At 41.8% G+C, this 19,945-nt stretch overlaps 1 protein-coding gene across 1 annotated transcript in view; it reads right to left on the bottom strand.

The window, feature by feature from the left end:
- Positions 1-19,945, bottom strand: part of ESR1 (estrogen receptor 1) — a 213,229-nt gene that overhangs the window by 11,798 nt on the left and 181,486 nt on the right. The window contains exons 6-7 of the mRNA XM_083176201.1: positions 7,093-7,226; positions 2,065-2,248 (exon numbers count right to left, since the gene is read on the bottom strand). Of these exons, the coding sequence (XP_083032327.1) occupies positions 2,065-2,248; positions 7,093-7,226 (318 nt within the window). The remainder of the gene's footprint in view (positions 1-2,064; positions 2,249-7,092; positions 7,227-19,945) is intronic.

The raw sequence follows: 19,945 nt of genomic DNA, 5'->3' as shown, positions 1-19,945 counted from the left end.
CTTCCTAACTTCACCTATGAGACTCCACTCTCAAAAATCTAGTTTCTATGATAGTTTATCTGCTGCTGATCAAGAAGCCAGGGTAATTTATGAACCCCAAATAACATACCTCCCAACTTTGCTAGTTCAGCAGGCGGGACGCTGCTGCTGCGCGCCGCAGGCGTGCCAAAATGTTCGGGGCGTGGCCTATACGCGGAGCTCTCCCGCGAGGCCACGCCCCCATTTTGCCGCTATGGGGGCATGACCCAGAGGCTCTGTGAGCCTCTAGCCATGCCCCCAGCCCCCTGGCTGCAGGAATAGACGCTGTGCGCGTGTGCACAGCGTTTATTCCCCGCTGCTTAGCAGCTGACAGGGAGCACTCCCAACAGCCACCCCACACCGCGGGACACTGCCACCCGCGGGTGGGACAGCGGGACAGGCCCTGATAATCGGGACTGTCCCGCTAAAATCGGGACTGTTGGGAGGTATGAAATAATGTAGGTCTGCCTTACATAGTGTGCAATTGCTCTTTCCTGGCAGTCTGGTACATTTGAATGTGATCACCCTGTTCCTCGTATAATTAATGTGCACTGGGTTGAATACATGTATGGTGGAGTTAAAAGTGACTTACTACTACTGTACATCAGGTTCAACTCTGTTGTTCATTTTGTATTTTTTCTTTAAATACTGCTCAATTAAGGTTGATTTATGTCTTATATGATATCCGTGCATGAAAAACAGGTTGTCTTCATTGCATGTATCTCTTTTGTGTGTGTGGAACCGCAAAGTGTAATATCTTGTACCTTTCGCTAATAGTACAGGGTTAACCATGTTGCAGTGTGGAGAGTGCTATAATGTACAAACTGATTTAGAGTTGGGAGGATTTTAAGGAGTTTGGACTTAGTTGGATTTGCTCCAAACTGTTAATATTAATAGCCATAGACAGGACTGTTTCTAGACAATATGATTCACAGTGCAAGCAGATCATTTAAAAAAATGTAGCATACTGAGAAACAGGGCAGTGTAGCCACAGGGGGAGGAGCTTGTCCTCACAGGAAACTGTCTCAGAGCAGGATCATAATGTCAGCCCCTGACAAATACAGAAATAGTATTAACAGTCGCACACCTAGATTATGAGCAGGATAAAACCACAAACTCAGATGTAGGGATCTGATGACATGGTGCAAGCACCCTTCACCTTGAATGCAATATACCCATATCCAGGGACAGTAGCCCATTGCAGCTGGCCTCACAGGAGCGATATAAATACATCCTAACAGTCCTTCATGAATAACTGCTTACAAGTTACTGGGAGGGTCAGAGATCGGCTTTGGGCTGAACGTAAACAAGAGGCAATCCTAACAATCCTCACCAACATGGGGAGCAGTGCAGCGCTGGGCATGGGAGAGGGGTGCATAGGGAGTGCTCACAGCATCCAGGAGTCCCCCAATAATTGCCTGTCCTTCCTGCCTGGTGCACCGCAATCACTGATCAGCAACCCCTCCTGCAAGTACACTTCCTGTCATGCTGAAAGAGCCAATCAGAGGAGTCTCGATACTACTGTAGTTGTCCTGTATTTTTATAACCTCTGATTGCACAGCTGGAGGTGGGAGCCCCATAGAGATGTCAGTTGTTGAGAGTAGATCAACAATGTCACTGGTAAACAATTGGGTTGGAGACGGGCCCCGGTACAAATAGTTACAGCCCTGCTGGCCAAAACAGATCATTAAAAAATAGTACTGCACTGTACCAAAATCATAGAGCTGTAGTGTTTACAGGTACCCCTAGCTCAGTCCTCAGTAATTTCTCTGAGACAATGGCCGCAGGCATCCCATATGACTGTATGGCTTGCCCAGCCCTAAAAATGTCACTGGATAGGATTTCTAGTGCTGTCGTTAGAGAAATGTTTAAAACTGATGACCTTTGTTTTCTAAGTGAGATGTCTTCCTGATATTGATATGTCTTTATTTGGTATATTTAGAGGTGACAGTTGTACACAAGTGATATTAAATCGGATTTGATTTATCGCCTTTACAGTGTCATTAAGGAACCTTTTTGGATGTGCCCATCTAGGTAGGATCTTACCTCATATGCCGGATATGTGACAGAATAAGAAGCAATTGAGCCAGACGTCTTTGCTGCTGCTGAAGGGAAAGTCCAGTTTTAGCCATAAAATGCACCAATGAGTCTATTATTTTGTCCAAAATTAAATGAATATGGTCTGTGTCTTCTAGGGATTCTAAAGTACTAGACAAAAAAGTATATACACCTGAAAAAGGAACAAAATGGAAAATTAGATTAACAATTAATTTGGCATTTACATTTTACTCAAACATGTTGCTGAAATGCAAATAGTAGGGGGAGATTTATCAAAGCTTGGAGAGAAATAAAGGTGAGAGATACAGTACCAGCCAATCAGCTTCTAAAGCATGGGTGCCTACCTGCCCCTCTCCACGAGGGAGAAAATGCTCTGTTCCTGGACTTCCCTGGTAATGTATGATTGCCATCACCTGTGGTGACACATTTCTTATCAATTACCTAGCTCTTCACAGGTGCTGGCAATCATAAATTACCAGGGAAGTCCAGGAACAGAGCATTTTCTTCCTCATGGAGAGGGTCAGGTAGGCAACCATGTTATCTTCAATTTTGCAATCACAGCCTATAAAGTGACAGCTAAAAACTGATTGGCTAATTCTTATTCCCATACCCCTTTATCTCTCTCCGTGCATTGATAACTGCCCCCCCCCCCACACACACAGACTTCAAACTCAATATTTGTAAAGGTACGCCATACAATTTTGTACATTCCATTACGGAACTCAAGAGAATCAAATAACAAACGGGATTGTGATCTTTAACACAAATATGCAAACCCATACAATTATAAAGTGTGCTATTCTTTACCTTTGGAAGGACAACTGAAAACAAAATACCTACAGTAACACACTTACCTACAGTTACACACTTACAGTACTTACAGTATCACACTTACATACAGTTACATACTTACCTACAGTTACACACTTACAGTATCACAATTACCTACATTTACAGTACTTACAGTATCACACTTACCTACAGTAATACACTTACCTACAGTAAGACACTTACCTACAATAACACACTCACCTACAGTTACACACTTAAGGCCTTGGGTTATAAAATCTTGCAGATAGATAAAGCACCAACCAGTTAGCTCCTGTCATTTTTTTCAGCCTGTAAAGCGACAGGAGCTGATTGGTTGGTACTTTATCTCTCTCCAAGCGTTGAAAAATCTGTTGCGGGTGTTAGCGATCAGCGGTCTGCGTTAACTTGCTTAAGTTAATTCTCCCATGCTTAATCGCTATGCTTATGCACATACCCTGGTGCACATGGCTGGCACTTTCTGAGCGATCTAGTTTCAGGGTAGATCAAGGGGAATCTCCCCCATAAGTGATGAAAATATGCCATGCTGTCCATCCCTAGGCATGCATGATGTGAGATATATTTGCAATTGTAAGAACTATTCCATTTTAAAAGAAGAGACATCTCAAATATTTGATAAATGTTATATTTAAGGTAGGATGCACCAAGCCTCACATTTTGCATGTGATAAATGCAATACCAGCGCTACAGTAGGGTGTTTGCTACATACATGTCTCTTTACAAGTCCTAGAGACTAGTCTGATCCCCCATAACACAAAAAATCGTATAGCACTGCCACTAGCAGAAGCAGCCCACCCCAAAGAAGGGCATCAAACAGTGATGGTTTAACCTGTTGAGTGCCAATTGAACTTGTCATAATTGGTTTGAAAATTGGCAAAAAAAAATTTTAATCATCATAATGGCCTGTAATGTTTACCTTTTAAAGGAAATAGAATGTTTTGTTTTTACACATTTTTTATTTGGCTTCATATAACAAATTAAAAAAACCAACAGTTAACATCATTATAACCACTACAAAAACCTACCAGAAAATAAACTTATGCAGCTATTTAGCACATGGGGAGGGGGGGAGTCAGAACCACATAACACTGACCCTGCATGATATTGAGAGACTGCTTATATTGTATGTTCACTGAAAAGTACACTGCCAGATTCTGACGAATAAAGCAAATATTAATCTGTGAACACAAGGAGCGATTTTAACTACATTTTCAAAACAGCGTCTCTATCGCCCAGTGTCTATAGACAGTGCAGGCAAGAATATTTTCACTAGACTCTGCCTGCACTGTGTGTTTGGCCGCTGCTTTGGAAGGCAGGATGTAGTTAGCCATCTAATCTCTGATGGCTACATCTTGATTACACATTAAGCTCAGTCCAAATCGCCGAGACTGAGTCCTGTGTGTACACCCCTTTATACGGAAAATTTAGCATTTGTTCTCACACACACACACATAAACCATTCCAAGATACTCAGTACAGGCCTCCTGATTATATTCGGACAAACACATATAAGAATTCTGAGGTATAAACAAACATCTCCACGCACCTACACACATCTAGAGGTGAGCGTATATTGCTGTCATACGAGAGCGTATATTGCTGTCATACGAATTGTGACCAATTGAGTACCCAGCAGCCCGTTGATTCAAGACTATAGGTAATTGCGCGCCAGTATTCCTTTAGTATCACATATCTGTACAGCCATCGCTGGCTCAGGGCCTACTAGCACCCTGAGCGAGATTATTTTAAGCACCCCCCAAATGCAGCTCCCGTGCTCCATTATACATATGCCACATAATGTGATGCCCATTATACAAATGCCACACACTGTAATGCCCACTATACATATGCCACACACTGTGATGCCAATTATACATATGCCACACACTGTCATGCCCATTACAGATATGCCACACACTGTCATGACCATTACATATCTTGGCACATAAGTGCCGCTTACCTAGATGCTCATTGCTAAGGGGTTCTTTCTCAATGCCAGGAGATACATGCTCAGTTTCAGGGGTTACTTGTTCAATGCCAGAGGCATCATACTCAATGCCAAGGAGGTTTGATCCTTGATACGGGGGTAGCAGTCTGACAGCTGGACAGAGAGCGGCAGGCTGCCTAGCTGTCTTTAGAGTGGTCCATTGAAACCGTGCGACAGCTGGGCAGATAGTGGTGGGCTGTCTTCAGAGCAGTCCACAGCGGCAGCATTGGAACAGTGTGACAGCGGGGCAGAACCAGTGGGCTGCACACTGTTTCAAAGCTGCCACTGCCGACCACTCTGAAGACAGCCGGGCAGCCCACCGATCTCTGTCTGTCTGGCGGACAGCTTCAGTTCTGCTGAAGACTGAGCCGGCTCCAGTGCACCCTTTAAGGGTGGTGCTCAGCGCGGCCAATCCAATCAAACATGCCTGGAGCAAGACAGGAGTTGCAGAAACATATCCAACCGCCGCCAAAGTAGGAAAGATGCCTCCACAGCTCAGTGTCTTCCTACAATGCTTACTGCATTACGAAGACCCTGGATACATTCTGCAACTTATCACAAGCATTACAGAATTTAGCATTTAGTTATATTGTATGCTTGAACTGACATGAGTGAAATCATAAAGGGAGAGACAGCTTTCCCGATAAGAGTTGCCCTTTGCAATGTAAGGACTCCTAGATTAGTGACTCAAGAGTCCCTCTGTGCATGCGCAGATCTTATTCTCTCTCAGGAAACATTGCGAAGAAAAGCCCATAGGTTTCTATTATCAGGTCCAATCTCTTAGTTCATATTAGGAACCTGGTCAAACTGCATTTTGCGAGATTTGACCACATTTTTTACATTGGTTCTTCCTGCATTATAAAGGTTAAAGAAAGGGATCTGTGCCTTCGTGACGAATGGATTTATGCACTAATGTGTCGTTTTTGCTTCCATGCAGGAGAGGAATTTGTAATCTCTCATTATAAATCCAGAGTTTAGAAAGTTCTTCTAACACAGGTTCTACCAATTAAAAAATAAGTACCAATGATGAAATAGCTTTAAGATCACTATGTAAGAGCAAGCATCATTAACACCACTGTTAAATCCAGGGCAAGAGCTTTCGCCACTAACGAGCAAGATCATGGTTTCCTTTCTTCTAATTTAAAGTCAACATCTCTTTTACAAGATAAAGGTGTCATGTTCCAAATAGAGATGTTTATATACAAAATGTCTCTTTAGTTTCAGAATTGGTAATTAACAGTTTGTTTGTTTGCTCCTCAACAAGAGATCATGGCTTTGCCTTGCCATAATTTTAAAGAAAAAATAATAAGACCTTAAGACTAATTGAATACTCCCAATTAAAAATTTACTTGTGCAACAGAACTGCAGGAAAAAAGGCAGACATTTTGAGATTGCCGAATGACATGCTATTTCCCTATTTTGCCTATAGTAAAATATGTTTTTTGCTACTGAAGATCTATGTTATCTACAGTTATTCTTTATACTGTATTATATCTTATGTAGTATATATAAGCACGGATGGTGTAATGTTTAACATTACTGCCTCACAGTACTGAGGTCATGCTTTCGATTCCCACCATGGCTCTAACTGTGCGGGCTAATACATGTATTCGTGTATTGTTTTCAACTCAGTGTATGCAGCTTTGGTAATGAGATCTTGTACTGTGAAAAAACTAAATGAATCCTCCAAGTTGATGCAAATATAACTCAACCACTGGAGTAATATAAATGATGTGAAACAAGGGAAAAATAGTAAAATTGTTTATCAGATGTAGAGAAGGCTTCTTGTTTTGTTTGCTTGTTTGTTAAGATTACTAGTATGTCACATCTCAATTATACTAATGAGATTATATTAATTCTCAGATGGCAATTCAAGTAATGTCTCAATTTAGGGGAATTGTCCTTCTTTTTTCGTTTTTTTCTATTCTTTCCTTCTCTTTCTTTAATGTTTCTTGTTTTTTTCTATTTTAAATGCAAAATTGATTATTTCGATAACAATTACTCAATTTAAAAATATGTTACAAGTGGATATAAGATTTGTAGTAACTTCTGTACACTGGATAAGAAAAATAGCACTGCTACATTCTACTGCAAACTGCAACATCCACCTAACATTTTACAAAAGCTTCTAAAAGTGAAAAGTAGCAAAGTTGCCCATAGCAACAGACAGATCCTTTTGTTCCTGCGTTATTCTTGCTTACCAGAGTTTAGTAGGATGATAGATTTCAAACAGATAAACTCTTCTCCTCGCAGTCTCATCATACGGAATCGTGTGGCTGTAGTAACCAGCATATCGAAAATCTCAACCAAACCTTCGACACAGCGACCTTGATTCCTGTATAAGAATAAAACAAATGACACTTACTGTAGTTATTATTGGGGAATACTGTGTTTTGGATGTGCTAAATACAATAAGAGCACTTTGGCCTCTAGTATACATATGCATGATCTCTTTGCCTAAAATATATAGAACTTTCCTCTTTTAATATACATCATCAAGAGTATAATTTAATATAATTTATTCTTGTTTTTGTACTTAATTAGTTGCAATGTGCCAGGTACGTACAAAGACTTAATGTCTGATTCACAAAACTACATATTTCATTGCTAGCATGTGGTGAGACGCCCAGCCCAGGGCAAAGTTTTGCAATCGTATTGCTGTTATCTGAGCGCTCAACTGAAAAACAATGTGCTTGCTTTCTGCTGGTAGCCCCTGCTTGTGCAGCCTAGCTGTGAACAGTCATTGGCCCGCCATGTTTTGAGTGCATCAGCTGTGTGTAATGCCACACAGCTGCTGAGGCCTGCCCACAAAGGTCCCGACATGCCTAGAGTTAAAGGGCATGCCGAATATCACCTAATAGCTATTTTCGGCAATCTGCGTGCTATATTGAATCAAGCCCTTAATACGGTGTAGTGATTCATTTATCATTTAATAAGCAACTTTTTATTTAGCCTGATTGTTTTTTAACATTGTCTTTAAATAAAGTTCTGAAAATAGGGTAAAGAATAGAAAAGGGAACCATGGGGAAAACAATTGTAAGCGCTGCAGTCCAAACAATGGGAACACGCAGCGATAACAGTGATCAAACATACAATACAATATTGCAACAGGCAATGCAAGGTGATTAGTGGTAGATTGAAAGTACAGAGATTGCTAAATTCAAGTAGCAAAGGCCTCATCATCTTGATTAGCTTGGGGTGATTTAAAAAATATATATATTTAAATGACTTGTTGGTAGTTTGTGCATCTGGCACTTATTCTGGGCTTTTAGGAATTCATCAGTAATAAAACTTTTCAATATATGAAATTATAAAAAAAAAAAAAAACAATAATATAGTGGTCAATCCAATTACAAGGGATGATCTCGCCGGGTCGAGTCATCTCCACAGCATCTGCACTGTACGGCTGTTTGAATGTGAACACATGTGCTCGCTATCCCATAGGTTTCCGAGCAATTTTGTGCGTTTACAGGCTTATTTCAGCCTGCGAAGGGTGCAAGTTTGAGTGCCTTTGCTGGTGTTAAAATGTCTCAGCAACAGAACATTGCACCCTCCATGCCCTCCATGCCTAATTGGATTTAATGCACAACATATATATATATATATATATATATATATATATATATATATCGAGAACAGACTCCTGTTTCGCGCCACAGAATTAACAGTTACTATGTGGAGGCTGCCTAACTTACAAGATCCCCTGTTGGATGGGGGATAGAGGAAGTATGGAGTACAGTCGTAAGATGGCGCCCCTTGTGTTGATCTTTATTATTAGACCAACATACTGTAGCCTTATGATAATTTCTTAAAACATATAAAATAAAGTCCATAAATTTTCAAATATTTATTAAAAAGTCTCTTGTTCCACACAATGGTAGCAGTTGTTCCAGAATATAACAAGATGTACTTTGTTGGTTTCAGGTACTTTAAAATAGCAAATGTGAACACCCAACGCGTTTCGTCCCCTTGTGGGACTTCATCAAGGGTTTTGCAACAGATTGGAAATTATTTCGGACAGCTTTCATAGGAGGAGTGTATTCACAATAAGGTAAGAGGGCCTTTTATAAAATTGAGGTGCTCTATCACTTTAAATTTTATGCATTCACACAGAGTCCTGAACCAGAGCACACCTCCAGAAGGTGACAATTGCCTCCTGATCTATTCCTGACTTAGTAGTGAATATACCAATTTATATTCCAATTAAGAGACGTTACTGGGAATATTTCTGTGGTTCTTAAAAGAACCCTACATCGGGTCTGCAGAGACCAAATGAAGCTACCAGTGTTACTCTAATACAAGGGATATGGCCACTTATGAGAAGTAATGGGCCCTAATCATTGACATCCGAATGAGAAATTTAAAGTGATAGAGCACCTCAATTTTATAAAAGGCCCTATTTTAAAGTACCTGAAACCAACAAAGTACATCTTGTTATATTCTGGAACAACTGCTACCATTGTGTGGAACAAGAGACTTTTTAATAAATATTTGAAAATTTATGGACTTTATTTTATATGCTTTAAGAAATTATCATAAGGCTATGTTGGTCTAATAACAAAGATCAATACAAGGGGCGCCATCTTACGACTGTACTCCATATATATATATATATATATATATATATATATATATATATAGTTTTGAACGGGGTAGCACTCCAGTACAAAATGCGCGTAGAAGCGATGCCTTTCAAACGGAGTTTCCCGTGCAGGAGCTCCACAGTCGCCACATACCGGCATGACCTGTTGGCTTTTAAGAAGCAGAAATTAGCCAAGGTCCATGCTGACTATGAGCGCAACCAGGTCTATATTTGGACCAGTGGTGGCAAGAGTGAATCATCCAGAGGTTCTATACGCACCGGCACCTGTGTCCGTCGCCAAGGCCGTGATAACTACAAAGCCCGCTATGCCACTTCTACAAGCGACTCCGATTTCAATGATGTTCCATCTACACAAGCCACTGCTTCCTCGGCCGTCCCTTTAGGGTCTCGTCCCCGAACCCGACGGGGCATCGCCGCAGGCGTTACACGCAAAGAGGTGGCCAACGAACGAGGGCGCGGACGTGGCAAACGGGGGAGACCGCCCCTACCCAGGAACCGATAATTAACCTGTCATCAAGGACTCTTACGGCTGATGAAACCAAAGTTCTTGGTCGTGGACTCTCTTTTGTTCCTACATGTCACTTTTAACCGTTTGATTGGGAAGTGGAGAAATACTGTCTAAACCGCCAATTACGGTTACATGAACACTTTCATCGTTCCCCCTCTATTCAACAGGAGAGTGCCATTCCTCCTCAGTTACGTAAGTTGCAACAACGCTCTACTTTTGAGCCTATGTCTAATAATATGTCTATAAGAACTTTTTCACATATGTTGGACTCTGAGGTTCGCAACAAAGTGACTGTTGGTTCATCTAATAGATCATACTCTAATTTACCTAATAAAGAAATGTCTGCATTACGCAATTTATCTGCTTATTCTGATATTGTAATATGCCCTGCCGCCAAGGGCGGGGCGATCGTCATACAGGACGTGGGTGATTACAGGGATGAATTATTACGACAATTATCTGACCCTGCTGTATACCAAAAATTGCATTATGATCCTACCACTATGTTTAAAAAAGCTTTGCAACAGAGACTCACAGCTGCGGTATCTGCAGGACACATTCAACGAGATCTGGCTGATGCCCTGGTCCCTGATTGTCCGGTGGTACCGCTCATCTATTCTTTGCCTAAAGTCCACAAAAATTTGGAGCACCTGCCTGGGTGCCCAATTATCGCTGCTCGTGGGTCTCTGTTTCAGAATTTTGCAGTCTATATCGATACACTTTTACAACCCTGTATCACTGATTATCAGTACCATCTCATTGACACCACTTCTTTTCTCAACAATTGGCAGCTATTAGTGACATCCCTGCAGATTGTTTATTATGCAGTATAGACATCAGTAGTCTATATACTGTAATTCCAAACGATGATGGGATCAGTTCTGTGTCGCAGTTGATCACACATCACCCCAAGTACAAGGGGCCTGATGTGACATTGATCTGCGACTTACTGCGCATGATTTTGACCTGCAACTATTTCATTTTAGATAAATGTTTTTTTCTACAGACATCTGGCTGTGCGATGGGGTCCAATGTGGCCCCATCCTTCGCCAATGCCTATATGATGCATACAGAACAAGAAATATTTTTTCTTAACCCTTTAGCAGCCGGTCATGTAAAATTCTTCGTACGATACATCGACGAGGTATTCCTGCTGTGGTCCGGCGGCAGGAGTTCATTTGAGACATTTATCGACTCACAACAAATCCACCAGTCCCATAAAACTCACGTACTGTATAGATGAACATTCTGTAAATTATCTTGATGTTGCAGTGACTCGCGATAATGATGGGTTCCACACCACTCTGTTTCAAAAAATGACTGATAGAAATACTATCTTGCATGCAGCCAGCTTTCACCCTAGACCCCTCAAGAATGGGCTACCCTATTCTCAATATTTGAGAGCCCGCCGTATTTGCAGCTCCGATCAAGAAGCTGTCATTCAAATTGACAAAATGGCGGACCGATTTTTAGTCCGTGGGTATGCTGCCGAGATATTAGATTCAGCCAAGCGCAGGGCTTTGGCCATTCCCAGACATCAGTTGTTATCCAAGAAGGACAAACAAGTAGGTTCCCATAAACTTCCGTGGGTTAACCATTTCAGCACAGCCAGCTCTGATATAGGGGGGTGTGTAAGAAATTATGGCCTATTGTTCAGACTGACCCTGATCTTGGACTGAAAGCCACCAGGATCATGCCATGCTATACCCGTGGTCGCAATATACGCAACTGGGTAGTGCATGCTGATCTCACTGCTAGTGGCAGTGATACTAGTTCTTCTTCATTTTTAGCCCTGAAAAAGGGATGCTTCCGCTGTTTGAATTGCATTACCTGCCGCTCACTGGTTGTGGGTGACAGTTTTCGGCATCCATTCAGTGGGAAGCGTTTCTTAATCAGGCACCGGGTCACATGTACTACCACACACATAGTGTATTTAATTACTTGTCCGTGTGGTCTTAGTTACGTCGGCAAGACCGACTGTAACTTACGTATTCGCATGGCCGCACATCGCTATGCGATACGTGAAGCCATCGCAACTAAACATAGTGACCAGCCGGTTGCTCGGCACTTTATGCTGGCGGGACATAACTTATCCACATTGCGCTACATGATTTTTGATCATGTACCCGCCAGCATACGTGGTGGGAACCAATTACGCAAGTTGCTGCAAACTGAGTCCAGATGGATCTTCCGTTTAAAACCTATTGCACCAGGCAGCCTAAATGAGCATTTGGGTCTGCATTCTTTTCTTTAAAATTTACGTAATGTGTCATTTGTAAATGATTTTGTATCATGCCGCTTCGATATGTATTGCCCTTAAAGTATCCATTTATGTATGTATCCTTCTTGTTATTATGTTTTTCTATGGATATGTTATACTACTCTTCTGCCATCTGTTTTTAAATAAAGTTTTTATTGTATTGTAGCGTCCGTGGTTGCTACGGCACCGGCGGGTGAGGGAATGACGTCACTATCTGGGCGTCCTCCTTCCGCCGTGGAGCCTGCACACCTGAACGCACTTACATCACGGTGTGGGGTATATAGGTGAGTTCTTTTGACTGTACAGTTTGTTATAGCCTGAAGACGATGTGAACAATAAAATACATCGAAACGTTGTACTGCTTGCTTGTACTGTGACCTTCATTCGAGTCTCTCTCTCTCTCTCTCTCTCTCTCTCTCTCTATCTATATATATATATATATATAGAACAGTCCAGATCAGCGGCACCCAACGGGCTTCTCACAGATGAACGACACGGGACACCAGAAGTGCAAGCTTTCGGGTTTATTTACCCTTCATCAGGCGGCATACAAATACGAGTACAAATAATCAATAAAACGTGCTCACCTTAAATACGCTACCAGTGCAGTGTTTGTACAACGGGGCTGGACCGGCGTCCACGCGCCGCACGTCAGAGGACTTCCGGGGTAAGCCGTTGGTCACATCCGGGTTACGGCGCGGACAGCGGTTACCATAGCAACCCGATACATTCAATCTTAAAACAGTGTTACTAAACATATACATATCACCACACCATCGAAACGATTAAAAACAATTACATACGGGTCATCAGACAGCATGCATGGAAATAGTGCAAATATAGCATATTATTGTATCTATCCTTATTGTTACGACTGTTCTACAAATATACTTTTTTTAAAGAAACAGTACCAAGTAACACAGATAGATAAAAATAGTTCAAAACATCATAAGCAAAAGCCAGAAAAATACATTAAGATTGAGCTGATCGTTTAGACCCCTGGGCTTCACTGTGTCTAACATGAATATCCATTTTGACTCAAGACGGAGAAGTTGTTTATGTCGATCACCTCGTCTCTTACTCAAAGGGACATGGTCAATAATTCTGTGCCTAAAATTGGCCATGTTGTGTTTGGCTTCAAAAAAGTGCCTCGCTAGTGGCTGATCGGAGGGTTTACCTTTAAGTGCATAACGAATTGACGTGCGGTGTAGGGCCATCCGTTCTTTGAAGGCCCTCACCGTCTTGCCAATGTAGCACAAGCCACATGGGCATTTAACCATATAGATCACAAAAGAACTATCACACCCAAGGGGGTATGGAATAGAGAATTTCTTCCCTGTATGTGGGTGGAAAAACCACCTTGAAGCAATCATATGTCCACAAGTGGTACAGCCCGTGCATTTATAACAGCCAGGGCTGCGAACCTGTACCAAAGGGTCAAATTGAATCATATGGGTAACGTCTGTGCGTACTAGCCAGTGATTTTTTGATCACTGATTTTCCTGTGGTGCCGATCCTGTACACACTTCCGAAGATCCATAAGAACTTGTCGATGCCTCCCGGGCGACCAATTATCTCAGCCCGTGGCTCTCTGTTTACCAATATTGCAGAATTTTTGGATCATTATCTTCAACCGTGTGTACAGGATCGGCCCACCTATTTGAAAGATACTACTGAATTGTTGATTTTACTGGATGAATTTGGCCATGTCCCTAACAATACCTGGTTATTCACACTTGACATTGTAAGCTTGTACACGAGCATCCCGCATGCTGGTGGGATACATGCCGTGGAAAATTTGATACGTGATAACCCTTTATACAAGGGCCCTTCTGTCTCGCTATTATCTGCCTTGCTTAGTATTATTCTTAAGCAAAATTACTTCTACTATAACAATGCCTACTACAGGCAAGTGAGTGGCTGTGCCATGGGATCTCCCGTGGCACCGGCCTATGCCAACACTTATATATTCCAGCTGGAAAATGATATATTTTTTTGCAGAGAATTAAGAGATAGGATTTAATGCTATAAACGGTACATAGATGACATATTGATTATATGGAAGGGGGACCCCCTAGATCTGTGTACACGCATAGCTGAGGTTAATCTATGGGACTTCCCCATCAAATTTACTTTCAGTAAAAGTTTAGAAGAGATTGCTTTTCTTGATGTACTGATTATGATTACTGACAATAAAATTGAAACCACCTTATATGTGAAGCCGACTGACCGCAACACTTTGTTGCGAGCAGAAAGCTTTCACCCAGTCAGTACACTTAATAGTTTGCCTTTTTCACAGTTCCTCCGAGCAAAAATAATTGTGAGTAATCCAGAGACTCTAGATGTAGTTTTGTCTGATATGTCTAACAAATTTTTGGCAAGAGGGTATTCAACCACTACACTAAAAATTGCTAGAAATAAATTGGCCCTTATTGACCGTAAACAGACACTTGTAAGATCAGCAAAAAAACCCACTGAGAATACCATCCATTGGGTACAAGAATTTAATGTGGCTAGTGGAACGGTACGTAAACAAACTAAACAGCTCTGGCCTATAGTGACTAGCGATAAAGATCTGCCCAAATTAAAGAACACTAAAATCATGTCTAGTTATAGAAGGGGTAAAAACCTGCGTGACTGGCTAGTACGCACGGACGTTACCCCTATGATTCAATTTGACCCTTTGGTACAGGTTCGCAGCCCTGGCTGTTATAAATGCACGGGCTGTACCACTTGTGGACATATGATTGCTTCAAGGTGGTTTTTCCACCCACATACAGGGAAGAAATTCTCTATTCGATACCCCCTTGGGTGTGATAGTTCTTTTGTGATCTATATGGTTAAATGCCCATGTGGCTTGTGCTACATTGGCAAGACGGTGAGGGCCTTCAAAGAACGGATGGCCCTACACCGCACGTCAATTCGTTATGCACTTAAAGGTAAACCCTCCGATCAGCCACTACCGAGGCACTTTTTTGAAGCCAAACACAACATGGCCAATTTTAGGCACAGAATTATTGACCATGTCCCTTTGAGTAAGAGACGAGGTGATCGACATAAACAACTTCTCCGTCTTGAGTCAAAATGGATATTCATGTTAGACACAGTGAAGCCCAGGGGTCTAAACGATCAGCTCAATCTTAATGTATTTTTCTGACTTTTGCTTATGATGTTTTGAACTATTTTTATCTATCTGTGTTACTTGGTACTGTTTCTTTAAAAAAAGTATATTTGTAGAACAGTCGTAACAATAAGGATAGATACAATAATATGCTATATTTGCACTATTTCCATGCATGCTGTCTGATGACCCGTATGTAATTGTTTTTAATCGTTTCGATGGTGTGGTGATATGTATATGTTTAGTAACACTGTTTTAAGATTGAATGTATCGGGTTGCTATGGTAACCGCTGTCCACGCCGTAACCCGGATGTGACCAACGGCTTACCCCGGAAGTCCTCTGACGTGCGGCGCGTGGACGCCGGTCTAGCCCCGTTGTACAAACACTGCACTGGTAGCGTATTTAAGGTGAGCACGTTTTATTGATTATTTGTACTCGTATTTGTATGCCGCCTGATGAAGGGTGAATAAACCCGAAAGCTTGCACTTCTGGTGTCCCGTGTCGTTCATCTGTGAGAAGCCCGTTGGGTGCCGCTGATCTGGACTGGTCTGTACATTTATTTATTCAGCTGTGCACCACGGCATTTGCTTTCAACCTTGGAGGGTGCCGGCTTAATGGATTGTGCTATATATATATATATATATATATATATATATATATATATATATATTACAAGATTCTTTGCTTGACTAATGGGGTTTGCAGGAATTTATCACAGGAAGGCCTCGCGCATGCGTACTACAGACCATATACATGTGTAGATGTTTGATTATATCCCAGCCTGCATACACCCTTTTTCACATACAGAAGTAGATAAAATATCAGTGCCAGTAGTCAGTATACTCTTGCATGGTACTTCGCCGCATTAGTGATGCCAATAAGATGCTTATTTTAAGTGGCCATGTTGTGCCAAATGGGGCAATTTTTGTCATCTATTAAGCTAAGATGAATGTGGACAGTCTTTAATGCAATTATTTTTATTTGTGGCACACATCTATAATAAGTAATATAAAAACAGAGACAATCTTTGAACCTTATCCACATGTGGCTGTAACTGCACAATAGAGATGGTGTCTTTGGCTATTTTCTCCAGTGACTTTGAAACCAAAAAGTGTTGCACGCTGTACAGTATGTCTGGTACACACTATGATTATTTGGGGTCTACGTACTAAACCTTGGAGAGATATACAGTATAGTGGACAGAGATAAAGTACCAGCCAATCAAGTCATAATTGTCATGTTAGAGGCTGTGCTTGAAAAATGACAGTTATGATGTGACTGTTTCATACTTTATCCATGACATAGTAAGTAGACCCCTTTATTTTTTTGAACTATTAGTGCACCCCTCAAAAATAATTATCACTAGAGAACACTCCTTGTAGTTTGCAGACTTTCATGATTCTAGGCTGTATATCCTGAGACCCAGGGTCAGATAAACAATGGGGCAGATAGGACTGCAGCTCGAGGCTAATACAGAAAAATAGGCCCATGATCATAACAGTATGACAATGAACAGTCTGCTCAGCTGGCAGTCGTCCATAAATCATAAATAGAATTAAATACAAATCTGTATCTCCTAATGCACGGCACATCAAGCCTTGAAATGTAGTGGTCTGGTCCCTGAGTCAACATTATGCGGTCCGTTTGCATCCAATATATCACATGCGAACCTAGGCAAGCCTACCTGGTTCAACAGCAATACAACAGATTGCTTCTACAGCCACTGCGACTAGAAGGCTTTGGTGCGATGCGCACAGGATTGCGCATTGCATTGGACCTGCTTTGGAGAATGTGCAAAGAACCCATTTTGGAGAATGTGCATTAACACTTTCCCATACTAATAGTTATGGGGCAACGTGTGATTTTACACAGTTCTAGGAAGGCGTACTTACTAAACAGTACAGTAACATAGTGGAATTCACAAATGTCACATCTGCATATATTTCATTTGTATTGTTCCCCAGGCTCTTTTCCCTCAATGGTTAATATGAATCATAATTAACACAACACCCAATTTTATTTATTTTCTTACAAATTAATGTTAGATGGTGAGAAACGTTCTTTTCCCATTCCAGTAATTGACCATTTAAGACGACCGCTCAGGCAGGGGGTATGTTTTTTTGCTCATAGGTTCATTGTTGTAGTTCACTTACTGTGACCAACCTTTCTATAACAAAATGTATATTTTAAAATAATCCACCTCAGAGATCCCAGCAGAAATGTATTTTATATAAAACTCACTGTGTTTATTTTTCCATTTCATAAAAGTCTTTTCACACGCTACGTTTAAAAGGCAAGATAAGTCTGATAAAGGTCCACTAAATCTAATGGCTTCTCAATAATACTGGGGAAACATTTAGGTAAAAAAGTAATAATAATAATATACTGTAACTGGACAATAAATTAAATGCATACATAAAATAATTAGGGTCATGTCCAATTAGCTGCAAGGTCCCCTCATCTATTTCTCTAATAAGGTTTTGATTTTATTATATACAGTCAGTGGCAAATGCAGGATTTTCAGAAGGGGGTTTCCAGAGGCGTGGAGCAAAGCACGGATATGGACACTTAGGTGACCCAGTATATGCCGGGTCAGTTAAAGTATTATAGATAGACCAAATGTATATAAATAATAATAATAATAATAATAATAATAATAATAATAAAAAAAATATATATATATATACTGTATATATATACATACATACATACATACATACAGGGGCGTCAACAGCAGTGTAGACCCCTGGGCATAGCAATGTATTGGGGCCCCTACCGATCCTCCAGCGGTAGGGGTGGGGGAAGCTTTGATGTCCCGTGGGTGGTAGGGGGTATTATATCAACCGCTCTGCATGTAGGGCCTGGATCAGTAATTTCCAATAATTATCCCTTTACTGCACAGATGGTGGGAGATGGAGTGGGAGAAGGAGGCATTGGGGTGAATGAAGGGGCCCTGATACATAACTTCCAGGGTGGTAGAGGATGTTAAATATACATTATTCATAATTTTCTGGTGGGAGGAGAGCTTGCTTGACTGCAGATATCTCCAGTTTCCAGAAATAGATTTCTTAGATTTTAATGGAATTAAAAACTAGAGAATCCCACCTACCAAATGGTACAGGGGACTAGGGGATCAGTTTTCAGGAGGCCGAGCAATCCGCCCACGAGCATATAATACTACATACCAGGTGTGTGGAGCTGGAGCAGTAACCAGCTGCTGGAAGGCTGATATCTCTGGTTCTGGGAACAGTAGAGACAAGCTACTAGTGTCCATCAAAGGGGGAGAGTCCCAGCTTTTGGAATATACCCTCAGAAAAACTCTAAGTCAGACAGAACCTGAAATATCTGACTGGGAATAACAATTAACAGGCTTGGATGGGGACCACAGCTTTAAAGTCAGATATCTCCGATTCCCAAGGGCCGATTTTTACAATTCTTATACCCATGGAAAGAGGGGACCCTCAGCTTTAAGCTGAGGACCCTTAGACTCCTGGGGGGTTTCTGGGTACTCATAAACCCCCCCTGCGTGCGCTACTGTACAGTAGCATTACTAAATGAATGCAAGCCGCACCCTGGTGTCACAGAGTGGTGACATCAAAATGCCTGCTCCTGCTCAGTGGCAGGAGCCAGTTTTAAACATAATGTTATGTGCAGCATCTGGCTCCTGTCACTATGTAGGAGCTGGCACTTGCAGCCATAGCACTTCCCAGGAGTACCTCTCGAACCCCCCATAGTGGCAAAAATCTGTGATTTGGAGCATTGAGCCATGCACTTTCCAGATAGCCACATGCATTCCATAAAGCCACACCCCATTTTTGGCATATGTCATATGTCATATGGGCAAGTCACACCCTGATTTATAGATTATCCTTACAGTTACCTTTTTTCTGAACTCTCACCTTTTCAAAAAATCAGTGGTCATCATGCATGGGGGAGATTCTCTAAACTAAAAATGCTGTAAAATGCCCGTAATCTGTTTTTTTCACGCATTTTGGGATGCTCTAATCATCCCCCGCCGGGTTACCGCGACAGGGGGCATCGCCTATGGGCTTCTAACGCGACCCACTGCCACCCCACACTGTCCCCCGCCATGCCGCCCTGACCCCCCCTCATCTGTGTTCGGACAGCACAAAGCTGTGCTGGCCGAACCTGTGACCTCCTCCTCCCTGCACTATGATCCTCTTCCGGGTGCAGGGAGGAGAGCCCTACGCAGCAGCGCCGGTAAGGGAGGAAGGGGAGAGCCGCCTCGTCCTGGTGGGACCCGCTGACTCTCACCGCAAAGGAAAGCTCTTAATGCAAGAGCTGTCCTTTGCCATAATTATCGCATATGTTAGAGCATATGCGATAATTATGTATGCGATGTGCGGCGAAGGGGGATGGAGCTGGGCTGGATCCTTGTTGAAGGCTACAGAAACTGACTTTCATCCAGACTGATTATAAGTGTGATCACACCTAAAGGCATGCCCCCTGTGTGTTATCCCTTACCCTACTTACCCAATGTATGTGTGTACCGGTATTAGGCTTAGATATTTTGTTTTAACCTATTGTAAATAGTGTACAC

Source organism: Crinia signifera, chromosome 3, assembly GCF_055691185.1.
Source record: "Crinia signifera chromosome 3, ASM5569118v1, whole genome shotgun sequence".
Lineage (NCBI taxonomy): Eukaryota > Metazoa > Chordata > Amphibia > Anura > Myobatrachidae > Crinia > Crinia signifera.
Note: the sequence above shows the minus strand (reverse complement) of the source record. Positions and strands in the feature narration are given on the sequence as shown.